At 52.1% G+C, this 26,920-nt stretch overlaps 2 protein-coding genes and 1 long non-coding RNA gene across 4 annotated transcripts in view; 1 reads left to right on the forward strand and 2 right to left on the reverse strand.

Annotated features, from left to right (window-relative positions):
• The first annotated feature begins 8,887 nt into the window (after positions 1-8,887).
• On the forward strand, positions 8,888-14,858 carry LOC130291874 (programmed cell death protein 4-like). Its single transcript, XM_056541322.1, has 11 exons — positions 8,888-9,137; positions 10,900-11,196; positions 12,373-12,470; positions 12,828-12,941; positions 13,096-13,314; positions 13,442-13,539; positions 13,925-14,039; positions 14,114-14,221; positions 14,311-14,421; positions 14,500-14,639; positions 14,716-14,858. Exons 1-11 carry the CDS (start codon positions 8,918-8,920, stop codon positions 14,765-14,767), a joined length of 1,572 nt encoding a protein of 523 aa, XP_056397297.1. The 5' UTR covers positions 8,888-8,917; the 3' UTR covers positions 14,768-14,858.
• Positions 14,859-15,001: 143 nt separating this feature from the next.
• Positions 15,002-26,920, reverse strand: part of LOC130292057 (uncharacterized) — a 15,487-nt gene continuing 3,568 nt past the window's right edge. Inside the window, exons 2-3 of the long non-coding RNA XR_008848077.1 lie at positions 17,061-18,118; positions 15,002-15,221 (exon numbers count right to left, since the gene is read on the reverse strand). This is a non-coding gene — a long non-coding RNA (uncharacterized LOC130292057). The remainder of the gene's footprint in view (positions 15,222-17,060; positions 18,119-26,920) is intronic.
• On the reverse strand, positions 19,388-24,533 carry LOC130291936 (uncharacterized). 2 transcript variants are annotated; one of them, XM_056541434.1, is made up of 2 exons: positions 23,051-24,533; positions 19,388-20,078 (listed from the first exon to the last, which is right to left on the reverse strand). In XM_056541434.1, the coding sequence occupies exons 1-2, from the start codon at positions 23,562-23,564 to the stop codon at positions 20,071-20,073; spliced, it is 522 nt and encodes a 173-aa protein (XP_056397409.1). In that variant the 5' UTR covers positions 23,565-24,533; the 3' UTR covers positions 19,388-20,070. Both variants share the same exon structure in this region; 1 of them encodes a protein (XP_056397409.1).

Raw genomic sequence — 26,920 nt, forward strand, 5'->3', positions numbered from 1 at the left:
CATATCACTGCGCCCTCTAGTGGTCAGGTCCTGAATATTTCCTCATCTGTAGGGATCACTGCGCCCTCTAGTGGTCAGGTCCTGAATATTTCCTCATCTGTAGGGATCACTGCACCCTCTAGTGGTCAGGTCCTGAATATTTCCTCATCTGTAGGGATCAGTGTGCCCTCTAGTGGTCAGGTCCTGAATATTTCCTCATCTGTAGGGATCATTGTGCCCCTAGTGGTCAGGTCCTGAATATTTCCTCATCTGTAGGGATTACTGCGCCCTCTAGTGGTCAGGTCCTGAATATTTCCTCATCTGTAGGGATCACTGCGCCCTCTAGTGGTCAGGTCCTGAATATTTCCTCATCTGTAGGGATCACTGCGCCCTCTAGTGGTCAGGTCCTGAATATTTCCTCATCTGTAGGGATCAGTGTGCCCTCTAGTGGTCAGGTCCTGAATATTTCCTCATCTGAATGGATAACTGCGCCCTCTAGTGGTCAGGTCCTGAATATTTCCCCATCTGTAGGGATCAGTGTGCCCTCTAGTGGTCAGGTCCTGAATATTTCCTCATCTGTAGGGATCATTGTGCCCCTAGTGGTCAGGTCCTGAATATTTCCTCATCTGTAGGGATTACTGCGCCCTCTAGTGGTCAGGTCCTGAATATTTCCTCATCTGTAGGGATCACTGTGCCCTCTAGTGGTCAGGTCCTGAATATTTCCTCATCTGTAGGGATCACTGCGCCCTCTAGTGGTCAGGTCCTGAATATTTCCTCATCTGTAGGGATCAGTGTGCCCTCTAGTGGTTAGGTCCTGAATATTTCCTCATCTGTAGGGATCATTGTGCCTCTAGTGGTCAGGTCCTGAATATTTCCTCATCTGTAGGGATCAGTGTGCCCTCTAGTGGTTAGGTCCTGAATATTTCCTCATCTGTAGGGATCACTGCGCCCTCTAGTGGTCAGGTCCTGAATATTTCCTCATCTGTAGGGATCACTGCGCCCTCTAGTAGTCAGGTCCTGAATATTTCTTCATCTGTAGGGATCACTGCGCCCTCTAGTGGTCAGGTCCTGAATATTTCCTCATCTGTAGGGATCACTGCGTCCTCTAGTGGTCAGGTCCTGAATATTTCCTCACCTGTAGGGATCACTGCGCCCTCTAGTGGTCAGGTCCTGAATATTTCCTCATCTGTAGGGATCACTGCGCCCTCTAGTGGTCAGGTCCTGAATATTTCCTCATCTGTAGGGATTACTGCGCCCTCTAGTGGTCAGGTTCTTAATATTTCCTCATCTGTAGGGATCATTGTGCCCCTAGTGGTCAGGTCCTGAATATTTCCTCATCTGTAGGGATAACTGCGCCCTCTAGTGGTCAGGTCCTGAATATTTCCTCATCTGTAGGGATCACTGTGCCCTCTAGTGGTCAGGTCCTGAATATTTCCTCATCTGTAGGGATCACTGCGTCCTCTAGTGGTTAGGTCCTGAATATTTCCTCATCTGTAGGGATCACTGCGCCCTCTAGTGGTCAGGTCCTGAATATTTCCTTATCTCTAGGGATCACTGCGCCCTCTAGTGGTCAGGTCCTGAATATTTCCTCATCTGTAGGGATCATTGTGCCCCTAGTGGTCAGGTCCTGAATATTTCCTCATCTGTAGGGATTACTGCGCCCTCTAGTGGTCAGGTCCTGAATATTTCCTCATCTGTAGGGATCACTGCGCCCTCTAGTGGTCAGGTCCTGAATATTTCCTCATCTGTAGGGATCACTGCGCCCTCTAGTGGTCAGGTCCTGAATATTTCCTCATCTGTAGGGATCAGTGTGCCCTCTAGTGGTTAGGTCCTGAATATTTCCTCATCTGTAGGGATCATTGTGCCTCTAGTGGTCAGGTCCTGAATATTTCCTCATCTGAATGGATAACTGCGCCCTCTAGTAGTCAGGTCCTGAATATTTCTTCATCTGTAGGGATCACTGCGCCCTCTAGTGGTCAGGTCCTGAATATTTCCTCATCTGTAGGGATCACTGCGCCCTCTAGTGGTCAGGTCCTGAATATTTCCTCATCTGTAGGGATCAGTGTGCCCTCTAGTGGTCAGGTCCTGAATATTTCCTCATCTGTAGGGATTACTGCGCCCTCTAGAGGTCAGGTTCTTAATATTTCCTCATCTGTAGGGATCATTGTGCCCCTAGTGGTCAGGTCCTGAATATTTCCTCATCTGTAGGGATAACTGCGCCCTCTAGTGGTCAGGTCCTGAATATTTCCTCATCTGTAGGGATCACTGCGCCCTCTAGTGGTCAGGTCCTGAATATTTCCTCATCTGTAGGGATCACTGCGTCCTCTAGTGGTCAGGTCCTGAATATTTCCTCACCTGTAGGGATCACTGCGCCCTCTAGTGGTCAGGTCCTGAATATTTCCTCATCTCTAGGGATCAGTGTGCCCTCTAGTGGTCAGGTCCTGAATATTTCCTCATCTGTAGGGATCACTGCGCCCTCTAGTGGTCAGGTCCTGAATATTTCCTCATCTGTAGGGATCACTGCGCCCTCTAGTGGTCAGGTCCTGAATATTTTCTCATCTGTAGGGATCAGTGTGCCCTCTAGTGGTCAGGTCCTGAATATTTTCTCATCTATAGGGATCACTGCGCCCTCTAGTGGTCAGGTCCTGAATATTTCCTCATCTGTAGGGATCACTGCGCCCTCTAGTGGTCAGGTCCTGAATATTTCCTCATCTGTAGGGATCACTGCGCCCTCTAGTGGTCAGGTCCTGAATATTTCCTCATCTGTAGGGATTACTGCGCCCTCTAGTGGTCAAGTTCTTAATATTTCCTCATCTGTAGGAATCATTGTGTCCCTAGTGGTCAGGTCCTGAATATTTCCTCATCTGTAGGGATCACTGCGCCCTCTAGTGGTCAGGTCCTGAATATTTCCTCATCTGTAGGGATCATTGTGCCCCTAGTGGTCAGGTCCTGAATATTTCCTCATCTGAATGGATAACTGCACCCTCTAGTAGTCAGGTCCTGAATATTTCCTCATCTGTAGGGATCACTGCGCCCTCTAGTGGTCAGGTCCTGAATATTTCCTCACCTGTAGGGATCACTGCGCCCTCTAGTGGTCAGGTCCTGAATATTTCCTCATCTGTAGGGATCATTGTGCCCCTAGTGGTCAGGTCCTGAATATTTCCTCATCTGTAGGGATTACTGCGCCCTCTAGTGGTCAGGTCCTGAATATTTCCTCATCTGTAGGGATCACTGCGCCCTCTAGTGGTCAGGTCCTGAATATTTCCCATCATCTTTAGGGGTCAAAGTGTCGGACTATGGAGACTGAGGGGAGGCAGTGTTGGGGAAGATAAAGGCTGAGAAGAGGCAGGACTGGGGAGGATGGAGGCTGAGGAGAGGCAGCAATATGGAGGCTGAGGAGATGCAGGGCTGGGGAGCATGGAGGCTGAGGAGAGGCTGGGCTGGGGAGGATCGAGGCTGAGGAGACGCAGGACTGGGGAAGATGGAGGCTGAGGAGAGGCTGGGCTGGGGAGGATGCAGGCTGAGCAGAGGCTGGGCTGGGGAGGATGGAGGCTGAGGAGAGGCAGGCTGGGGAGGATGGAGGCTGAGGAGAGGCAGGGTAGGGGAGGATGGAGGCTGAGGAGAGGCAGGGCTGGGGAGGATGGAGGCTGAGGGGAGGCTGGACTGGGGAGGATGGAGGCTGAGGAGAGGGAGGGCTGGGGAGGATGGAGGCTGAGGAGGGGGAGGATGGAGGCTAAGGAGAGGTAGGGCTGGGGAGGATGGAGGCTGAGGAGAGGGAGGATGGAGGCTGAGGAGAGGGAGGATGGAGGCTGAGGAGAGGGAGGATGGAGGCTGAGGAGAGGCAAGGCTGGGGAGGATGGAGGCTGAGGAGGGGGGAGGATGGAGGCTGAGGAGAGACAGGACTGGGGAGGATGGAGGCTGAGGAGGGGGAGGATGGAGGCTGAGGAGAGGCAAGGATGGGGAGGATAGAGGCTGGACTATGTAGGACAGGGTAGGGTGGATGCAGTTATGGAGGAGGTAGGGCTGGGGAGGATGGAGGCTGAGGGGAGGCAGGACTGGGGAGGATGGAGGCTGAGGAGAGGCAGGGCTGGGAAGGATGGAGGCTGAGGAGAGGCAGGGCTGGGAAGGATGGAGGCTGAGGAGAGGCAGGGCTGGGGAGGATGGAGGCTGAGGAGGGGGAGGATGGAGGCTGAGGAGAGGTAGGGCTGGGGAGGATGGAGGCTGATGAGAGGGAGGATGGAGGCTGAGGAGAGGGAGGATGGAGGCTGAGGAGAGGGAGGATGGAGGCTGAGGAGAGGGAGGATGGAGGCTGAGGAGAGGCAAGGCTGGGGAGGATGGAGGCTGAGGAGGGGGAGGATGGAGGCTGAGGAGAGGCAGGACTGGGGAGGATGGAGGCTGAGGAGGGGGAGGATGGAGGCTGAGGAGAGGCAAGGCTGGGGAGGATAGAGGCTGGACTATGTAGGACAGGGTAGGGTGGATGCAGTTATGGAGGAGGTAGGGCTGGGGAGGATGGAGGCTGAGGGGAGGCAGGGTTGGGGAGGATGGAGGCTGAGGAGAGGCAGGGTAGGGGAGGATGGAGGCTGAGGAGAGGCAGGGCTGGGGAGGATGGAGGCTGAGGAGAGGTAGGGCTGGGGAGGATGGAGGCTGAGGGGAGGCAGGACTGGGGAGGATGGAGGCTGAGGAGACGCAGGGCTGGGAAGGATGGAGGCTGAGGAGAGGCAGGGTTGGGAGGATGGAGGCTGAGGGAAGGCAGGGCTGTGGAGGATGGAGGCTAAGGAAAGAGAGGACTGGGGAGGATGGAGGCTGAGGAGAGAGGATGGAGGCTGAGGAGGCAGAGGATGGAGGCTGAGGAGAGGCAGGGCTGGGGAGGATGGAGGCTGGACTATGTAGGACAGGATAGGGTGGATGCAGTTATGGAGGAGGCAGGGCTGGGGAGGATGGAGGCTGAGGGGAGGCAGGGTTGGGGAGGATGGAGGCTGAGGAGAGGCAGGGTAGGGGAGGATGGAGGCTGAGGAGAGGCAGGGCTGGGGAGGATGGAGGCTGAGGAGAGGCTGGCTGGGGAGGATGGAGGCTGAGGAGAGGCAGGGCTGGGGAGCATGGAGGCTGAGGAGAGGCAGAGCTGGGGAGGATGGAGGCTGAGGAGAGGCAGCACTGGGGAGGATGGAGGCTGAGGAGAGGCAGAGCTGGGGAGGATGGAGGCTGAGGAGACGCAGCACTGGGGAGGATGGAGGCTGAGGAGAGGCTGGGCTGGGGAGGATGGAGGCTGAGGAGAGGCAGGGCTGGGCAGGATGGAGGCTGAGGAGGGGGAGGGCTGGGGAGGATGGATGCTGAGGGGAGGCAGGGCTGGGGAGGATGGAGGCTGAGGGGAGGCAGGACTGGGGAGGATGGAGGCTGAGGAGAGGCAGGGCTGGGGAGGATGGAGGCTGAGGAGAGGCTGGCTGGGGAGGATGGAGGCTGAGGAGAGGCAGGGCTGGGGAGCATGGAGGCTGAGGAGAGGCAGAGCTGGGGAGGATGGAGGCTGAGGAGACGCAGCACTGGGGAGGATGGAGGCTGAGGAGAGGCTGGGCTGGGGAGGATGGAGGCTGAGGAGAGGCAGGGCTGGGCAGGATGGAGGCTGAGGAGGGGGAGGGCTGGGGAGGATGGATGCTGAGGGGAGGCAGGGCTGGGGAGGATGGAGGCTGAGGGGAAGCAGGGCTGGGGAGGATGGAGGCTGAGGAGTATGGAGGCTGAGGAGAGGGAGGATAGAGGACGAGGAGAGGCTGGGCTGGGGAGGATGGAGGCTGAGGAGAGGCTGGGCTATGTAGGACAGGATAGGGTGGACGCAGTTATGGAGGAGGCAGGGCTGGGGAGGATGGAGGCTGAGGGGAGGCAGGACTGGGGAGGATGGAGGCTGAGGAGAGGGAGGGCTGGGGAGGATGGAGGCTGAGGAGGGGGAGGATGGAGGCTGAGGAGAGGTAGGGCTGGGGAGGATGGAGGCTGAGGAGAGGGAGGATGGAGGCTGAGGAGAGGGAGGATGGAGGCTGAGGAGAGGGAGGATGGAGGCTAAGGAGGGGGAGGATGGAGGCTGAGGAGAGGCAAGGCTGGGGAGGATGGAGGCTGAGGAGGGGGAGGATGGAGGCTGAGGAGAGGCAGGACTGGGGAGGATGGAGGCTGAGGAGGGGGAGGATGGAGGCTGAAGAGAGGCAAGGCTGGGGAGGATAGAGGCTGGACTATGTAGGACAGGGTAGGGTGGATGCAGTTATGGAGGAGGTAGGGCTGGGGAGGATGGAGGCTGAGGGAAGGCAGGGCTGTGGAGGATGGAGGCTAAGGAAAGAGAGGACTGGGGAGGATGGAGGCTGAGGAGAGAGGATGGAGGCTGAGGAGGCAGAGGATGGAGGCTGAGGAGAGGCAGGGCTGGGGAGGATGGAGGCTGGACTATGTAGGACAGGATAGGGTGGATGCAGTTATGGAGGAGGCAGGGCTGGGGAGGATGGAGGCTGAGGGGAGGCAGGGTTGGGGAGGATGGAGGCTGAGGAGAGGCAGGGTAGGGGAGGATGGAGGCTGAGGAGAGGCAGGGCTGGGGAGGATGGAGGCTGAGGAGAGGCTGGCTGGGGAGGATGGAGGCTGAGGAGAGGCAGGGCTGGGGAGCATGGAGGCTGAGGAGAGGCAGAGCTGGGGAGGATGGAGGCTGAGGAGAGGCAGGGCTGGGGAGCATGGAGGCTGAGGAGAGGCAGAGCTGGGGAGGATGGAGGCTGAGGAGACGCAGCACTGGGGAGGATGGAGGCTGAGGAGAGGCTGGGCTGGGGAGGATGGAGGCTGAGGAGAGGCAGGGCTGGGCAGGATGGAGGCTGAGGAGGGGGAGGGCTGGGGAGGATGGATGCTGAGGGGAGGCAGGGCTGGGGAGGATGGAGGCTGAGGGGAAGCAGGGCTGGGGAGGATGGAGGCTGAGGAGAGGCAGGGTAGGGGAGGATGGAGGCTGAGGAGAGGCAGGGCTGGGGAGGATGGAGGCTGAGGAGAGGCTGGCTGGGGAGGATGGAGGCTGAGGAGAGGCAGGGCTGGGGAGCATGGAGGCTGAGGAGAGGCAGAGCTGGGGAGGATGGAGGCTGAGGAGACGCAGCACTGGGGAGGATGGAGGCTGAGGAGAGGCTGGGCTGGGGAGGATGGAGGCTGAGGAGAGGCAGGGCTGGGCAGGATGGAGGCTGAGGAGGGGGAGGGCTGGGGAGGATGGATGCTGAGGGGAGGCAGGGCTGGGGAGGATGGAGGCTGAGGGGAAGCAGGGCTGGGGAGGATGGAGGCTGAGGAGTATGGAGGCTGAGGAGAGGGAGGATAGAGGACGAGGAGAGGCTGGGCTGGGGAGGATGGAGGCTGAGGAGAGGCTGGGCTATGTAGGACAGGATAGGGTGGACGCAGTTATGGAGGAGGCAGGGCTGGGGAGGATGGAGGCTGAGGGGAGGCAGGACTGGGGAGGATGGAGGCTGAGGAGAGGGAGGGCTGGGGAGGATGGAGGCTGAGGAGGGGGAGGATGGAGGCTGAGGAGAGGTAGGGCTGGGGAGGATGGAGGCTGAGGAGAGGGAGGATGGAGGCTGAGGAGAGGGAGGATGGAGGCTGAGGAGAGGGAGGATGGAGGCTAAGGAGGGGGAGGATGGAGGCTGAGGAGAGGCAAGGCTGGGGAGGATGGAGGCTGAGGAGGGGGAGGATGGAGGCTGAGGAGAGGCAGGACTGGGGAGGATGGAGGCTGAGGAGGGGGAGGATGGAGGCTGAAGAGAGGCAAGGCTGGGGAGGATAGAGGCTGGACTATGTAGGACAGGGTAGGGTGGATGCAGTTATGGAGGAGGTAGGGCTGGGGAGGATGGAGGCTGAGGGGAGGCAGGACTGGGGAGGATAGAGGCTGAGGAGACGCAGGGCTGGGAAGGATGGAGGCTGAGGAGAGGCAGGGTTGGGAGGATGGAGGCTGAGGGAAGGCAGGACTGTGGAGGATGGAGGCTAAGGAAAGAGAGCACTGGGGAGGATGGAGGCTGAGGAGAGAGGATGGAGGCTGAGGAGGCAGAGGACGAGGAGAGGCTGGGCTATGTAGGACAGGATAGGGTGGACGCAGTTATGGAGGAGGCAGGGCTGGGGAGGATGGAGGCTGAGGGGAGGCAGGACTGGGGAGGATGGAGGCTGAGGAGAGGCAGGGCTGGGAAGGATGGAGGCTGAGGAGAGGCAGGGCTGGGGAGGATGAAGGCTGAGGAGAGGCAGGGCTGGGAAGGATGGAGGCTGAGGAGAGGCAGGGTTGGGAGGATGGAGGCTGAGGGAAGGCAGGACTGTGGAGGATGGAGGCTGAGGAGAGAATATGGAGGCTGAGGAGAGGCAGGGCTGGGGAGGATGGAGGCTGGGCTATGTAGGACAGGGTAGGGTGGATGCAGTTATGGAGGAGGTAGGGCTGGGGAGGATGGAGGCTGAGGGGAGGCAGGGCTGGGGAGGATGGAGGCTGAGGAGAGGCTGGGCTGGGGAGGATGGAGTCTGAGGAGGGGGAGGGCTGGGGAGGATGGAGGCTGAGGAGAGGCTGGGCTGGGGAGGATGGAGGCTGAGGAGAGGCTGGGCTGGGGAGGATGGAGTCTGAGGAGTATGGAGGCTGAGGAGTATGGAGGATGGAGGCTGAGGAGAGGCTGGGCTGGGAAGGATGGAGGCTGAGGAGAGGCAGGGTTGGGAGGATGGAGGCTGAGGGAAGGCAGGACTGTGGAGGATGGAGGCTGAGGAGAGAATATGGAGGCTGAGGAGAGGCAGGGCTGGGGAGGATGGAGGCTGGGCTATGTAGGACAGGGTAGGGTGGGTGCAGTTATGGAGGAGGCAGGGTTCAGGTTGGAGGAGGCAGGACAGGGGAGGAGGCTGAGGAGAGGGAGGATGGAGGCTGAGGAGGGGGAGGATGGAGGCTGAGGAGGGGGAGGATAGAGGCTGAGGAGAGGCAGGGCTGGGGAGGATGGAGGCTGAGGAGAGGCTGGGCTATGTAGGACAGGGAAGGGTGGGTGCAGTTATGGAGGAGGCAGGGTTCAGGTTGGAGGAGGCAGGACAGGGGAGGAGGCTGAGGTTTGGCAGGGATCGGAGGCTTCGCACTTGTCACATCACTTCCTGGGCTGGAGGAGGGAAGTTGTGCGGAGATTTGGAGGCTCCGGTTCTTGTTGTTGTGTGGAGGACAGAAGGTGAGAGGATCAGCACCCCGGGGGGGCGGCAGGTGACGTCATCTGGGGCAGCAGTGGGTGACGTGTGACATGGGGCGCAGGGTGGGGATGCGGGGCCTCAGGGTGCAGCACGTGTTGTAAACATATGGAACACATGGAGCCGTGCCCCCCCCCTACCCCCTGCTGTAGTATTAACCCCTTCCCTACAGCAGCCTCGTGCAGCATTAACCCCTTCCCTGCAGCATTAACCCCTTCCTACAGCATTAACCCCTTCCCTACAGCACCCTCCTGCAGCTTTAACCCATTTCTACAGCATTAACCCCTTCCCTACAGCACTCTCATGCAGCATTAACCCCTTCCCTACAGCACCCTCCTGCAGCATTAACCCCTTCCCTACAGCACCCTCCTGCAGCATTAACCCCTTCCCTACAGCACCCTCCTGCAGCATTAACCCCTTCCCTACAGCACCCTCCTGCAGCATTAACCCCTTCCCTACAGCACCCTCCTGCAGCATTAACCCCTTCCCTACAGCACCCTCCTGCAGCATTAACCCCTTCCCTACAGCACCCTCCTGCAGCATTAACCCCTTCCCTACAGCACCCTCCTGCAGCATTAACCCCTTCCCTACAGCACCCTCCTGCAGCATTAACCCCTTCCCTACAGCACCCTCCTGCAGCATTAACCCCTTCCCTGCAGCATTAACCCCTTCCCTACAGCACCCTCCTGCAGCATTAACCCCTTCCCTACAGCACCCTCCTGCAGCATTAACCCCTTCCCTACAGCACCCTCCTGCAGCATTAACCCCTTCCCTACAGCACCCTCCTGCAGCATTAACCCCTTCCCTACAGCACTCTCATGCAGCATTAACCCCTTCCCTACAGCACTCTCCTGCAGCATTAACCCCTTCCCTACAGCACTCTCATGCAGCATTAACCCCTTCCCTACAGCACCCTCCTGCAGCATTAACCCCTTCCCTACAGCACCCTCCTGCAGCATTAACCCCTTCCCTACAGCACCCTCCTGCAGCATTAACCCCTTCCCTACAGCACCCTAATGCAGCATTAAATGGGCTATCCAAGAACAAAAATAAAAATTTTTATATATCAACTGGCTCCAGAAACAGATTTGTAATATTTTTTTTAATCCTTTCAGTACTTATGAGCTGCTGGAGTTGAGTTGTTTTTTTTTCTGTCAAAGAGCTCTCTGATGACACATGTCTCGGGAACCGCCCAGTTTAGAAGCAAATCCCCATAGCAAACCTCTTCTACTCTGTGCAGTTCCCGAGACAAGCAGAGATGTCAGCAGAGAGCACTGTTGCCAGACAGAAAAGAACAACTCAACTTCAGCAGCTGATAATTATTGAAAGAATTAAGATTTTTTAATAGAAGTAATTTACAAATCTGTTTAACTTTATGGAGCCAGCTGATATATATATATAAAAAAAAAGTTTTTTTCCTGGAATACCCCTTCCCTACAGCACCCTCATGCAGCATTAACCCCTTCTCTACAGGGCCTCCTGACACATTAACCCCTTCCCTACAGCAGCCTCCTACAGCACTTTCCTGCAGCAATTATACACCCACATATAAACTTTAATAAATAACAGTGTTGTGGATTATGGTGCAGGTTTGTTGCTGTAAATTTATTAAGGTTAGCATTTCATACACAGGAGTGGACTCCTGGGGGATGGGGCTGTGGAAAACCTACCTCTGTAGGTGGACGGACCCCTGGGGGCACAATCCACTGAACCGTGTTGCACTCACACTCTTTTCTGTTTTTTTAGAACATTTAGTTTTTAGGGTGTCGTCTTCTGCTGTGATGGGACCTGGAGAGGCTGAGGTCTTGGAGGCTGAAGAGCTAAGTGAAGAGGAGCTGCCACGTGACTGGACCCCACAGGAAAAGGCTCAACATGAAGCCAAAGTGAAGGCCAAGGCCAAGCGTCGTGTGCACCGGACATCATCCCGTGATTCCACCAGGGAGTCCGAGAGCACAGACTGTACAGCGGAGCCCATCAGTCCTCGAGAGAAAGGCCATGACAGAAAGTCACGAATGGGCAAAGGACGGGGACTCCCCAAGAAAGGTAAAAAAAGATGGGTGAATTTGGAACAATATAGGGGTGGGCAGTGCCTGGATGGTAGATGTGGAGGAAGAGGAGGATACAGACAGCGTGCAGGTGTTAGATGGTGAAGGACGTGTTCTGAGATGTGCATAGTAGAAGATGGAGAGGAGATCTTGGGAAGGATGAGCAGTGGAGTAGCAGATCTGATAGAGCTCAGGAAGCATGAGAGTTGGAGTAGTAGGTTCAGTAGCTCTCGGGAAGCATGAGTGTTGGAGTAGTAGGTTCAGTAGCTCTCGGGAAGCATGAGTGTTGGAGTAGTAGGTTCAGTAGCTCTCGGGAAGCATGAGAGTTGGAGTAGTAGGTTCAGTAGCTCTCGGGAAGCATGAGTGTTGGAGTAGTAGGTTCAGTAGCTCTCGGGAAGCATGAGTGTTGGAGTAGTAGTTTCAGTAGCTCTCGGGAAGCATGAGTGTTGGAGTAGTAGGTTCAGTAGCTTTCGGGAAGCATGAGTGTTGGAGTAGTAGGTTCAGTAGCTCTCGGGAAGCATGAGCGGTGGAGTAGTGGATGTATTACATTATAGATCTCAGGTAGTAGAGGATATATATTAGATAGTATAGCTCTTAGGAAGTATGAGTGGTGAATTAGTAGATGTGGTAGATGGAATGTCTGCACGGAAAATTTGCGTGCAGACATTCCACAGACAGCGGAGCACTGGCAGAAAATGCCGGCACTAGGTCCGCTTGGCGCTGTCACACATACAGCAATACATTTCCTTGCGGCATCCTCAAAAACAATGGACACGTTCAATGTTTTTTTGCAGATGCCGGAATCAGGATCTCCGTGGCAGATGTTACTGCCACGGAAATCCTGCCGTGTGAACAGAGCAGCAGAATCCCATTGAAATCAATAGGACTCGGCTGCTGCACAATGCCCGCACAGAATCGTACATAATTCCGCACAGACATTCTGCCATGTGAACGTGGCCTTAAGAGATCTCAGGAGGGATGAGAAGTAGATTAAGTAGATCTCGGGAAGCATGAGCGGTGGAGTAGATATGGTAGATTGGAGATCTTGCAAAGTGGTGGATTGTAGATTTAAAACAGGATGCAGGATTGCAGTGGGACGGGGGCAGATAATAATGGAGGACGTTGGAATGTGACTGTCTCAGCTAGGAGGCCACATCTTAGTTTTCTCTTGCAGGAGGCGCTGGTGGTAAAGGTGTCTGGGGAGCCCCAGGACAGGTGTACACATATCAGGAACCTGATGCTCGAGACCCAAATTATGATGAAGCGGCTCAGGTAATGGTTATGTGGAGGTGTCTTGCAGACTATCAATAGTCATTGTCAGGAAGACCTGCTGAGAAGGGTGGTGTAGGAGATCAAGATGTGACCTTTAGATATAGCTTGATGTTGTAAGGAATACGTATCATGGTGTCTGAATATTGTAGAGAAGTAAGATGGCAGCGACATGTGTGAAGGGGCACAGAAGAGGTGACGTGGAGAGGTCTTCATTGAGTCCTTGTTAATATCTCATGAGGAAAGCAATCGCATAGTATTGTACATTGTGTCTATTCACACAATGTGGGGTCACAACATTACTCCATGTTTATAAGCTTTATGTCTATGTACCCATTAATCACTGGTCTCTCCCAACAGGGGGACACTGTATACCAGAAGGTGATCCCAGAGATGGATGAGACTGGACTGCAGAAGACAGTGCAGCCCATCGTGCAGGAATACTTTGAGCATGGAGTCACCGAGGAGGTCCTAGTAAGTGTTGTCAGTAAAAGCTCCAGTTGGTTATTATTTAAGTCAAGGATCCTGTTGTGGTATCTGTCACATGGTTGGATAGACAGCCTGGGGTAATGTAGCAGCAGGGTGTGGAGACCATCACAGCTGAGGTTCTGTTTCTGATCGATTTCAGGCTCTTTTGCGGGAGTTGAATTTGGGGAGTCAGAAGCCTGGGGTCCCCCGTCTGGCTGTATCTCTGTCCCTTGAAGGAAAAGCTAGTCACCGCGAACTGACCTCACGTCTCCTGTGTGACCTGTGCAAAGTCTTGTCTGAAGAGGACATGGCAAAAGCATTCGACACGTTGCTGACAGACCTCCCTGACCTTATCCTCGACACTCCTGAAGCTCCGCAGGTAATAGCCGTGTGATGGGTGATGTTTGCTTGATGTCCGGGCCTCCACATAGTGCCTTGTCCTGCCCGGCTTGTAGGACCTTCTTACTATTGTTTTTTGATGTCAGATGCCTTGTGTTGTCTTGCAGATGTTGGGCCAGTTTATTGCTCGCGCGGTTGCAGATCACGCTTTGCCATTAGATTTCCTGGATCGCTACAAGGGACGAGTTGACTGTGAGCATGCGCGGTGAGAGGGCTGGTGGTGAATGCTGGGAATAATGCATGCCAGCCGAAGGGGGGGTGGGCCCATATTAACACAGATACCCTCACATTTGGGCCCATAATATCATTACATTCTCCTCACATCAGATGATGATCTAGAAGGCATACTCCACCTGGTGACCTACTGTCAGTCCTAGTCAAAAGACATCATTCTGACATCTATCTCCCTGAGGTGGAGCTATTGAGTCTTTATGGATGGGTTGTTCTTGACATTGCACATAGTAGTCTCTTGTATCATCACATGTTGTCCATCATCTCTCCATGCTGACAATTTCCATCCCGTCTTCTATTCACATTGCACTCCTCTCCTGCTGTAAACTCATGTTGTCCTTTGTCGTCTCTCCTCTTAGGGCAGCACTGGACCGTGCCGCGGTGTTGCTAAGAATCAAAAGAGAAATTATCAGACTGGACAACGTGTGGGGTGTCGGTGGCGGACAGAGACCTGTAAAACATCTTACAAAGGAGGTAAGAGCAATTTCTGGAGGGTGCTGTCTTCTGGCCCAGGTCCTGTAGCTCATGGATGTTCTGTCTTCTTTCAGATGAACCTGATCCTACAGGAGTTCTTGGTTTCAGGACAAGTGGGCGAAGCAGAGCGATGTCTGCAGGAACTGGAGGTGCCTCATTTCCACCATGAGCTTGTCTACGAGGTATCTATGTCATTGCGTAGATATGTCCCACGACACTGTAAGCCCAGGGTAAGATGGGACTTTCCTCACCCTGCTGTCTCTGTTTCCAGGCTGTGGTTAAGGTGTTGGAAGGCTCAGCTGAAGGCCATGTCCTGATGGCCGTGAAGTTGCTAAAAGCTTTATGGGAGAGCGGCCTGGTGACTCTGGACCAGATGAACCGGGTAATGCCCTGGCCACTTACCAATGTGGATATAGAACATCATCTTCATGCATAGTCCTTACCATCTGATGTCTTCCAGGGCTTCCAACGTGTGTACTCGGAGCTGCCTGACCTGACTCTGGATGTCCCGCTGGCCCATAATGTCATGGAGAAGTTAGTGGATCTGTGTTATAAGGATGGAGTAATCACCCAACAGCTGAGGGACCAGTGTCCATCCAGGTCAGTGCACATTATATCTTACATCTTCCCGATACCATCGTGGCCCTCACCTTAACTTCACTCTTATCTACCGCAGGGGCCGCAAACGCTTTGTAAGCGAGGGCGATGGTGGGCGTCTGAAAGAGTGACTCCACCCCAAGCTGGCCGATGCCTCCCAAGGATCCTGGGGTCGACATGCTATGACGATCAGTTCATCCAAAATAAAGTATGGAAAACTGAGATGAGCGAGCGGTCTGGTGTGTTTGTGATGTGTTCTGCAGAACGTCTGGGCACACCCTTATCAGAGTTACACGTCTCAGGCTGCGCCACATAGCTGTTTATTTGCTCAACATGTCCTAAGTGTGGAAAGAAAATCAAACATAATATTTGGCGCTTGTAAAAGTGCGGGCACTGCGTCAATGAATCCTGGACGGGGATCACAGCCTCTGAAGCCGTCGAACGAGTCTTTGTATTTTCAAAGTCTTCCGTGAAGAACGCTTCCAGCTTCTGTCTGTGAGGTTTTACCATAATTGAAGTTGAGAACCTCCATCTCTTCTCCATCTGGTTCTTTATGGGACATTTGCTTCCAGGGTTTGTTCATATCTGAAAGAATCAATTCTTGTATCTACTACAATCTCTTGTAACATCATGTTCTTAACGGGGTTATTTCAAGATGGCACCCCCTATATGTATGGCCTATATTAGGGTAAAGTTCCAACTCCCTTAACAGTCAACCCCTTCCTGCAATCAATCCCTCCAGTTTAACCGTCTGTATGCATTGATTATAAGCAATTGTGGCATACAGCAAGTGTGCTGATAGGGGCCACACCTGTGAAGGGTCTTATAGGCACTCCTGAGACACAATTAAGGGGTACCAATTGATCACCATGACAGCCGGAGGCCTTCTGAAGTCTCCCTCCCTGCCTGCCATATGGACATCTTGTACAGTCTGCCTCAGGTAAGCTGTTGTAGGAGATCAGTAATGGGACAGTTTACTGTAGTGTAGTATATGGTTGTATGATATGCAGTCTCAATACTGGTATCGGTGCATATATCGGATGTTTGCACAAGTACTTGTCCAAATGTCCAAGATATCCACCCCAATACCTACAGACCTAAAAAAATAAAATAAAAATAAAAAATCCCTCTCCCCTTCCCTTGGCTCCAGCACGGAAGCCTCTTTATTGTTCGCTCTGTTATCCGGAGTGGTGATGTCATTTCATCGTGCGGCATGTCCTGCACTCTCCAGATAACTAAGTAAAGGATAAGGTCTTATACCACTAACAGAGCAGAGGATGCCGAGGCTTCATTGTGGGAGCAGAGGGAAGGTGAGTTAGATATTTATTGTTTTCTTTTGGAGGAGACTTTTGCGGAGAAACTACTTAATCTGTTGCATCTACCTAATAGGTTGGATGGAAATCTCCTATTTGCCGGGGGGGTAGGGAGATTCCCTGCTTATTTATCTTCTAGGGGCTTCTACCAAAAAAGGAAGGATTCCCTACTTGTCTATTTGGCTGCTTTTACCTCAGGAGAGGATTCCAAACCTGCCTACTGGGGGGTTCCCTTCCTACTAGGGGCTTCTACCTAATGTGTGTGTGTGTGTGTGGGGAGGGGGGGGGATTCCCTACATATTGCTTTTCTAACTAATAGGGAGGATGGTCTACCTCCTGGGGGTGTATAACTAATAGGGGGGGGGGGGAGTATTCCCTACCTCCTATGGGCATCTACCTAATAGGGGTGATTCTCTACCTCCTGGGGGTGTCTACCTAATTAGGGAGGATTCGTTACCTCCTGGGGGCATCTACCTGCTGGGGGTGTCTACCTAATTGGGGGGGTTCTCTACCTTCTGGGGGCATCTACCTCGTATGGAGGTAATTCTCTACCTCCTGGGGACTTTCTACCGCCTGGGGGCTTCTACCTAATGGAGGGGGAATATTCCTCCCTACTGGGGGCTTCTAACCTATGGAGGTGGGGGTTCCCCTACCTACTGTGGGCTTCTATCTCATTCCCTACGAAACCGATGGAGGCATGTCCTAATTATGCAAGAATTTTTTTTTTTTTGGTCACATCACATCTCAAAAAATTCTTATTAAACACCAGAATTGTATGGATAAAAAGTCAGGTCACGGAAAAAACATTGGAAAAAACAGACGAAAAATTCAGTTTGTATGTGGAAAAATTAGAGATATGGCTTTTAGATGATAAATTACAGACTAGGGGGAAAATGGGTTAAGAAGTGTTTTTACATATCTTTTTAAAACAGTGTTTCCCAAAGAATGTGCCTTTAGCTGTTGCAAAACTACAAGTTGGAGTTGAAGTTTTATAACAGCTGAAGGCAGCCTGGTGGGGAAACACTGTTTTAGAGGTTCCCCAGCCTTGTGGGAGTCCAGACCAGAAGAAGGCCGCCAGCAATTGTTGGCGAAGAGCATGGAAATTCCTAACCTGGGCTGGTCGACGGATGACACAGCAGCTCCATAGGATGGAAAGCTGTCGAAAGGTTCTCCTTCAGAAACGCTTCAATTTTCTTGGCCATAGAAGGTCTGAGGTTTCTCAACATGTAAAGTTGAGAACATCGAGGAACCTCCATCTTTAGATCACTATGACATCTTCATCGGACATTTGCTCCCAGGGTTTTTTCATGTTTGGTAGAATCGGTCCCCCTGAAATTCCCCTTTCAAGCCTGAAAGTCCTAAGAGAGGACAGAAGTGTAATGTTCCTTCAGACTCCTTTGTTGGCACCATCCCAGTCTTCGGGATTAAATGACCGTGGGACATCTATAAGGTTCATAGAGCTCCAGATAACACTTCTATTGCAGTTTCAGGTAAGTTTTTTTTTTTTATTTTTTATTTCAGGTCCATCTGGAAGAGCGGCCAAAGGGTAACTGCTGTATTTTTGGCACTGAGAAGAAGACTTTTTCCAGATCTGACAATACAGGATGGTTTACAGCTGATAAGGAGGCATCTTGGTTACAATGTCCATGTCAAATTCCAAGACAAGCGATAAAGTAACCCTCTTAGGAGAAACATTTTAGAGCAATGCTTAAAAGTGGGAACGTTAGAAAAAAATCTAATGTGTCCCGGGAGTCTGAGAGTCTTCTGTCTTGCCATAAAGCCCAGATTGTGGAGGCTGCAGTGATGGTTCTGGACCTTCTAGAAGTTTCTCCCATCTGCACACAGGATCTTTGGAGCTCAGCCAGAGTGACCATTGGGTTCTCAGTCCCCTCTCTTGCCAAGGTCCTTCTCCCCTGATTACTTAATTTGGTGGAGCGGCAGCTCTAGGAAGAGTCCTGGTTGTTCCTCCTTCCATGTAAGAATTATGGAGACCATTGAGCTCTTGGGAACTTTCAGTGCAGCAGAAATGGTTTTGTCTCCTTCTCCAGATCTGTCTCCAAAAAATTCTGTCTCTGAGTTCTACAGGCAGTCCTTTCCACCTCATGGCTTTGTATTACTTTACTTAGTGAGTAGTGGATGCATGCAAAAGCCTTCCTGAAGAAGTGGTAACTGGAAATACAGTGAAGGTGTTAAAGCATGCACGGGATAGGCATAAGGCTACCGTTTATATAAGATAGGGGTAGGCATAAGGCTATTCTGTAACACCTGGTGTGTTTACAAAGGTTTCAGGACAGCTCCTTGTCTTAAGAATCCAGAGAGTTCCAGATATGTAGACCTGGGTATAAACCCCTCAGTCTGGGAATAGTCTCTTAAAAACAGGGAAATGTCAGACATTGTACTTAAAAGAGCTAGAGTAGAATATCCTCTGCATCAAGAACCAGTACACAGTCCCCTTTGATCTCCACCAAAGTCTACAATTCTTACCACAACTGTAGACTTTGGTGGAGATGAAAGGGGACTGGTTGTACTGGTTCTTGATGCAGAGGATATTCTCCTCTAGCTCTTTTGGTAAGTACAATGTCTGACATTTTGCTGTTTTTAGGAGACTATTCTCAGACTGAGGGGTTTATAACCAGGTCTACAGATCTGGAACTCTCTGGATTGTTAAGACAAGGAGCTATCCTGAAACCTTTGGAAACACACCAGGTGTTGCAGAAAGATCGGGTATGGTTGTGAAGTGGCATAGAGCTTCTTCATGGCATAAGATGCCTGGACACAGGGGTAAAGTAGAACGACCCATCAACTATCTGTATGAAGATGTCCAGACTCTTCCCCATCCCATTAAAGGTGTCAAGGATGGATCAATAGAGCTCTATGTCTCACAAGAGATAAGCAGCTGCCAGAGGAATCTGGAGGGAGGAGGACAGAGGGGTCTGGATGATTAAACGGGGCATAAGGAAGACAGAGGAGTCTGTTGGGGTAAATATGTGGGACAGCGGGATCTGGAGGGGAACTGAGAAGTCTCAAAGGGAAAACTGTGGGCCTCATGATGTTGCAAAACTTCAACTCCCAGCATGCTCAGACAGCCGTTGGCTGTCCGGACATGCTGGGAGTTGAGGTTTTGCAACATCTGGAACACCACAGTTTGAGAGCACTGGTGTAGATGGAGACAAGTTATCAAAACCACCATTTTGCTTCTCTCAGCCAAAATCATGTGCCCGCTCTCAAAGTCGGTGACTGGTAAAGAGTGTGTGGTAGAGGCATGTCTACCCAAAAGTAACCTCTAAGAACTACACCTGTAATACATCCATCATGTGAATTGTGCCACAGATTTATCCTATAGACTGAGTGGGTGGAATCCCTGTGAATATCCATGGCTGTTCCGAAGGGGGGGGGGGGGGGGGGAGAAATATCAACTGTGACCTGTTGCCCATAGCAACCAATCAGATCGCTTCTTTCACTTTTGGAAAGGCCTCTAAAAAATAAAAAAAATAAACACTCAGCTTGCTATGAGCAACTGGTCATTTTGCTTTCGTCTACACAGCTTCTGATAAATCTCTGCCACTGTGCTCCAATCTGTAATCCTGTAAGCCTCCTACAGGGGGAACCAGGTGATCATAATTAGGGCCCTCAGTTAATTTCTAACAATAATTGAAGATTTTCCTAGTATTATGACGGAAAATTTAGATTTTATAAAGACAGGAGGTGAGTATCAGATGCATATTCCTTCTTTATTTTGCCCAATAGCAGAAAGAAATGCAAGTGTTAACAACATAAAAAGAAAAAATGCTGGTAACTAGGTACCTAGCAACCATAGTGACTCCCCTTTCTCTCCTCCACCAATGACCACACACAGGGAGTCCTATATAAACTGACTGCAGCTCCTCCTCCTCCTCTTTCTTTATGTCAGGCAGCCTCTTACTGGAACAGATCACCACTTCTCGGACACTTGAAGATTCCCCAAACCAGGAACCGAACTAACAGCGTGGATCTCCAAACTATCCACCGGAACTTCAATCAACATCAACGAAGGGATTCCGTCGGGACACCGCAGGTTCGATTGGAAGCAATGTTACTAACGAGTAACTCCAACTGTAAAATCGACATGCAAGATAAAATCTTCAATAGCCTGAAAAAGAGAGAAGAATACCATAGAGTAGGGTAGGGTACAATGGGAGGGATGATACTCGCCTCCTGTCTTTATAAAATCTAAATTTTCCGTCATAATACTAGGAAAATCGTATCAGGCTCGTATCAGATGCATGTTCAAAGCATTAATAAAACAACTTAATAATACAATCACAACACTGACATTGACACATGCTGAGTAGGCCTAAAGTAGAACGTCCTAAAGACATCTTCAGACGACCAATCGGCCGCCTTCAGAATTTCAATAAGCGAACCTCCAGACTGAAAAGTCTTGGTCGCCATAGCACCCCTAGTGAAGTGGGCGAGAAAAACGGACACATCGATCCCCGCCAACGCCATCGTCTGTTTCACCCAACGTGCTAACGTAGGGGATGAAACAGGCAAGTGCGGCGAACAAAACGAAATCAAAAGTTGCGAATCGCGCCCTGTACGAAACGGTACGGTCCGATTCTCATAAGATCGGAGGCAACGCACCACACACAATCTTGGATGAGACGGAAAACACGGATAAAAAACCGAACGCAGATTGGTCTTCGTCCGACGGCAGACAGAAAACCTAACTCCATCCGGGACAAATTGTCTCCGAGACACGTCCAAGGCGCGCACATCAGATACGTTTTATCGAAACTAAACACAGCAACATGGTCAACTTGAAGGAGAGGTGCTTCAATGATAGCTCATCATTGTCGTCCCACTCCTCGAACATCCGTAAAACGAGAGAAACGTCCCAAGTAGTCTGATAACGAGAGGAAGGCGGTCTCCTGAACCGAATCCCCCTCATGAGGCGACAAATCACGGGATGTTGTCCGATCAGCAAGCCATCCACCAAGGAATGGTGCGCAGAAATGGCCGACCTGTACACATTGATTGTGCGATAAGCCTTACCCGTTTCGAAAGAATCCGATAAAAAGTTTGACTTCAGCTAGAGGGGCGCGAACGGGATCCAAATCCCGTCGTGTGCACCAACGTAGCCAAAGTCCCCAGGCAGATCGATAAGCCGATCTGGTACCCGGCGCCCATGCCTCGTTAATGAGGTTGCTAGCCGTCTGCGAAATACGTCCCCCAAGTGACGATGACCCGAAATCAGCCACGCTAACAGTGGTAACTGATCGAGAAGAATCAAATGGTGTGACTCTCCTTTCGGGCCCCTCAACAACGAAGGAAGATTCGGACATAGTCTCGGCACGTCCATGGCCAGACCCAGAATCTGTGGAAACCACGATTGGGTCGGCCACCAAGGGGTGATCAACACCAAAGTCGCCTTCTGATTCTCCGTCTGCCACAGCACTCTTGGGATCATCGCAAAAGGCGGAAAGGCATAAAGTATGCCTTGAGGCCAATGCTGAAGAAACGCGTCCGTAGCTGCGGCTTCTGGGTCCGGACGCCAACTGAAAAACACCTCCAATTGGCGATTGAGCCGAGAGGCAAACAAATCTACGGCCAACGGCCCCCACAACGACTGTATTGACTGGAACACCGCCGGATCCAGCGTCCAGTCGCTGGAATCCCTGAGGTATCTGGAATTCCTATCCGCAATGGAGTTGGAAATCCCTGGTAGGTACTCCGCTTTCAACACAATGTTCCGTTGAAGACAGAAGTCCCAGAACTCCGTCGCCAAATCCGCGAGGATTTTCGACTTCGTTCCGCCCAGCCGATTGATATACTGCACCGCCGCTACGTTGTCCATACGTAGTAGAATGCAACAATCGGACCTGTGGGTTGCAAAACTCCGGAGCGCGAACGATCCCGCTAGGAGTTCCAAGCAATTGATATGCAACTGCGTTTCCGTCCTTGACCATTTGCCTCCCGTGGAGGAAGTCCCGCAACGAGCGCCCCAGCCGGAAAGACTGGCGTCCGACTCCATCACTAGGTCTTCCCATTCCAATCCTGGACATGCTGAAGCCACCAGAGGAGTTCCTCCCTGGCTTCCAGAGATATCGGAACCTCGTCCGAGTAAGATAGGCCCCCCTGCAAATGTCTGATTTTTAGACGTTGCAGGGCCCGGTAATGCAAAGGCGCCAGAAATATCGCCTGGACGGATGCCGACAGTAATCCGACAATCCGTGCGATAGCTTTCAAGGACACCATCGTCCTGCGGAGGATACTCCGAATCTCCTTGCGTATCGTGGTCAACTTCTTGACCGGAAGACTCAGAGTGGCGGACTGAGTATCCACCAGAAAGCCCAAAAACTCCATGTTCCTTGCCGGTGACAACACCGACTTCTTCCTGTTGATCAAAAAACCTAATTCCATAAGGAGCGAAATCGTCCACTGGACATGCCGCCTGGCCAGCATGCATGTAGGAGCCATGATCAAAATGTCGTCGAGGTAGACGATTAACCGAACACCTCGACTTCGGAGCACCGCCATGGCCGGTCTCAGCAGTTTGGTGAAACACCACGGAGCCGAGGAGAGGCCGAACGGGAGGCATGTGAACTCCCACTTGCGACCTTCCCAACAAAACTGCAGGTACCGACTGCACGAGGGATGGATTGGCACAGTAAGGTACGCATCCTTCAGATCTACCTTTGCCAGCCAGTCGCCCGGTTGCAGCAGATCTCTGAGAAGGTGTATACCCTCCATTTTGAAATGGCGGTAAACAACGCATTCGTTGAGATAGCGCAGGTTTATCACGGGTCGGTGTCCGCCGTCTTTCTTTTTGACCAAGAAGACGTTGCTGACAAAACCCGGGATGTTCCAAGGCACCTCCCTGATGGCACGCTTTTGGTTTAGCTCCATCAGTTCCGTACGGACCAGATCCCTGTCCGCGTCCGTAAATTGAATGGCCCTTGGCCAATGGGTCTGTACAGGATTGCATGTGAATTCTATGCAGTAACCCGACACCACCTGTAGCACCCACGGGTCTGAAGTGATCTGGGACCAAGCGTGGGAAAAATACATCAGACGGCCCCCTACCGGTATATCCGGTAGTAGCGGGGTAGAAAGTCTCACCTGTGCCTCTGGTTCTGGGAAAACCACGCGTGGAACCTCGAGCCCTCCTTGGACGACCTCTGGTCGGGAAGAACGGGGTAACCGGTTGCACAGGTGGGGCGGGTGTATAGTGCTGTCTGTCTGGCGTGAAGTGGACAGTTCCTCTATGGTAGGGTCGGTAATACGAACCACGGCTGGAAGGGCGACCCCTACCCCTTCCAGCCCTGTTGAAAACCTTCCCCTGAGAAGACTTTTTAAGAGAGGACTGGGCCTTGTCGAGGCTGGAGAACAGCCCGACAAATTTATTAATGTTTTTTATGAAGGAGTCGCCAAAGAGCAGTCCTTCTGCACTCGGACCCGGTTCGTCAGAGGCCAAATGGGTCAACTGAGGGTCCAAGCGCATCAAGATAGACCTGCGGCGTTCCGCCAACATGGCCGTGTTGGCGTTGCCGAGCAGACAGATCGCCCGCAACGCCCACCCCCTTAGGGTCTCTGCATCTACAGGGGCGCCAGAAGCCACCGCCTGTTCGGACATGTCCAAGATTTTTGTCAATGGACCCAGAATGTCCAGGAGTTTGTCTTGCACCCCCTTGAAGTATCAATCCCCTTCTTGGGGTTCTTCCCCGATTTGAGGAGATATCTGACCAGGATGGGGTCCAGATCGGGAGTCTTCGCAACACTACTGCCAATAGATGGCCTCGGGCATTCCGCCCTCAATTTGCTGCGGTTCGCGCGATCCAGCGATCTGCGTAGCCAAGTTTCAATGTACTTAGACACTTGGGGAGAAGGCGTCCACTCCCCGGATCTAGGATGAGTAATGTCATCCGGGTTAAAAAAGGGGACACCCAATGAGTCCACCGGGGTTCCGGAGGATTCTGCCTGGGGAGCAGGGGCAGAGGAAGGGCCCGCCTCCTCCTCTAGGCTCTCGTCATCCTCACTCCAATCCGTGCCCTGATGATCTGACGTCATGTTAGATTCGTCATCTGACAACTCTACGAAAGAGTTAGGTTTAACTCGCTTGGAAACACGAGAAGCCCGACCATTGATGTAATCCCCGTGGGCTGGGGGTCTGACATCCGCAACATGATTTTCCTCAGGCGGTACTGAGGTCTTAGAGTGTCTACTACCGTCTCCCTCAGCTGACAAGTCAACGGGACGGGTAATTACGTCTATACAATATCGTCTCTTCCGGCTAGACTTACCGGGTCTTAAAAGGCTGGGCGCCTGAGTCGAAGCATGGGGCACAGAGGGCGGGACTGAAATCGCCGTCGCCTCCTCTTGGCAAGGCGCAGCCAGCGCCACGGAGACAGAGCGGGATATATTAGCGTTGACTGCTGACATAGCAGACGCAATGGCTGAGTGCATTGATTTGGTGAGTTGCTGTAGCAAGTCAGAGGAAGGGACCTCTGCCTCTAAAGTGGGGGGTGGTGCACCATCCAGAGGAATAGGCACATTATGCACAGACATAGCGACAGTGAACTTGTAGTATAACGGAGAACACGGGGCTGTGAAGACAAAAGGGGGGCAACAGGATCTGTTAATTGGTGTACTTGAATTATAGTAATGTATTGTATTAACAGTATATATACATAAATATATATATATAGCTATATAACTCTACATATATATATATATATATATATATATATATATATATATATATACATATAGGCCTGAATTGTATACTACATGAATACAATCCTGTCTATTGCACAGACAGGTATTGTAAGGGAAGCTCCGCCCACGGTAAGCGGTGCGGAAGCCGAGGGGATAAAAGGGAACTAGGGCCAGTAGTTACAAGTAGTAAGGTGCACGATTTGGCGCATACGTCCGCGCCCTCAGCGAGACGTGCGCTTCCGAGAAGCACACGACCCGGAGAGCCGCGAGACCGCTGTTGCTACTGCAGCCGAGCGGGTAATCAAACCCGTTCTGCGTTGCAGCCAGAGAGGGAGTTGTCCCCACCCCCTCTACTCCCCTGTCCCCGCGAGAGCCGCGCGTCAGCGACACGCCCCTACCAGAGCGAGCGAGACGCGCGCTCCGGATCTCGCGAGAACAGCGGCGAAGAAGAAGTGCCGACCTGGGGAAATGGCGGCGGGCCCAACGGAAAGTAATGCCAAACCGAAGGTACTACAAGTAGGGAACAAAAAGAGGGGGCCCGGTGTCTACAGTATCGACACCAGGCAGGATAAAATAGGATGAAAGACAGGTATATAGAAATATGAAAAACTGTGGAAGCAGGTATGTGTAAAATCCTATGAAAACTCTATAGGTGTAGAGGCTAAGATGTATGGAAGACCGCAAGAAGCGGTCCCTAGATATCTAGAGAGACAGGAATTAACCACAATTAGAGTACTTATCTGATATGCACACTGCTACTGAGCAGAAAGAAAGAGGAGGAGGAGGAGCTGCAGTCAGTTTATATAGGACTCCCTGTGTGTGGTCATTGGTGGAGGAGAGAAAGGGGAGTCACTATGGTTGCTAGGTACCTAGTTACCAGCATTTTTTCTTTTTATGTTGTTAACACTTGCATTTCTTTCTGCTATTGGGCAAAATAAAGAAGGAATATGCATCTGATACGAGCCTCCTGTCTTTATAAAATTTGTTTTCCCTTAGTCCTAGCAGCAGCACAGATGGGGTATTCCATCCCCTGCGTACTGGTAAGACCAATTAAGTTAAAGCGAATAAACACACCCACAATCGCCACAGTGAAGAGGGAGATCACCCTTAGCCCCATGTGTTATATAAAAGAATGAACAAGAGATAACATACAGTGATCCCTCAACATACGATGGTAATTCGTTCTAAATGAACCATCGTTACTTGAATCCATCATATGTTGAGGGATCCGTGCAATAATAATAATATTGTCTCTGGATTGTCTCTCTCCATCGCTGTCATCACGTCGCTGCGCACACCCCTCCTATTGGATGACGGGACGGCGTGGCGACGTGATGACGACGAAGGAGAGCGACAGCCATGCAGCGGAGCCCGAAGAGGACAGTCGGGAACAGGTGAGTGACACTCACCGGAGCACATTAAACGGCTATCCGGCAGCAGTTGAAGCAGTCTGCGCTGCTGGATAGCCATTTATGCGATGGCCCCGACATACAAAAGCATCATATGTTGATGCTGCCTTCAACATGCAATGGCCTCTGAGAGGCCATCGTATGTTGAAACTATCGTATGTCAGGGCTATCGTAGGTCGGGAGATCACTGTACTTCATAGGGAGGGATATTTGTGTGCTGCTGTTAGGACTAAGGGAAAACTAATTATCCATTCCCTTACGTCCTAACCAGCAGCACAGATGGGGATTTGGCAAGCAGAAAACCCTATGAGGGAGGGCTCTCATGCCTGGTGGTGGATAATACGGTACGCCCAAAAGACGAGTAATTGGTGACTCTAGCATCCAACCTATAGTGGGTGATAAACGTGGAGTGAGAACACCACAAAGCTGATTTACAGAAAGGTTCCAATAAAACTAGATTCCTTTCTGCAAAGGAAGTAGACACAGCTCAACTCAGGCGGCTTTTGATTCTGAGAGATGGTGAATTCTCCGATAGACCCTTTGATCCATCTACTGATGGAAAGAACCCTGAAACTAAAGGCTCTTATAATTCTGAACATCCCCCACCCGGTCTCTTATTTAGAGCCGGAGACCGGGCGGAGAAAAAACGGGAAGTGACTTCACAAACTGGTTGTCACTTCTGCAAGATGGCGCGAGAAGCATGAAATCCAGCGTCCCCAAGACTCGCCCGGGAACCGCATCTGCCGGTAAGAAATGGGGATCGACCGATATTGATTTTTTTAGGGCCGATACCGATAATCTGTCACCTTTCAGGCAGATAGCCGATAACTTATACCGATATTCCAGTATAAGTTATCGGCTATTT

The sequence above is a fragment of the Hyla sarda genome, chromosome 1 (assembly GCF_029499605.1).
Source record: "Hyla sarda isolate aHylSar1 chromosome 1, aHylSar1.hap1, whole genome shotgun sequence".
Lineage (NCBI taxonomy): Eukaryota > Metazoa > Chordata > Amphibia > Anura > Hylidae > Hyla > Hyla sarda.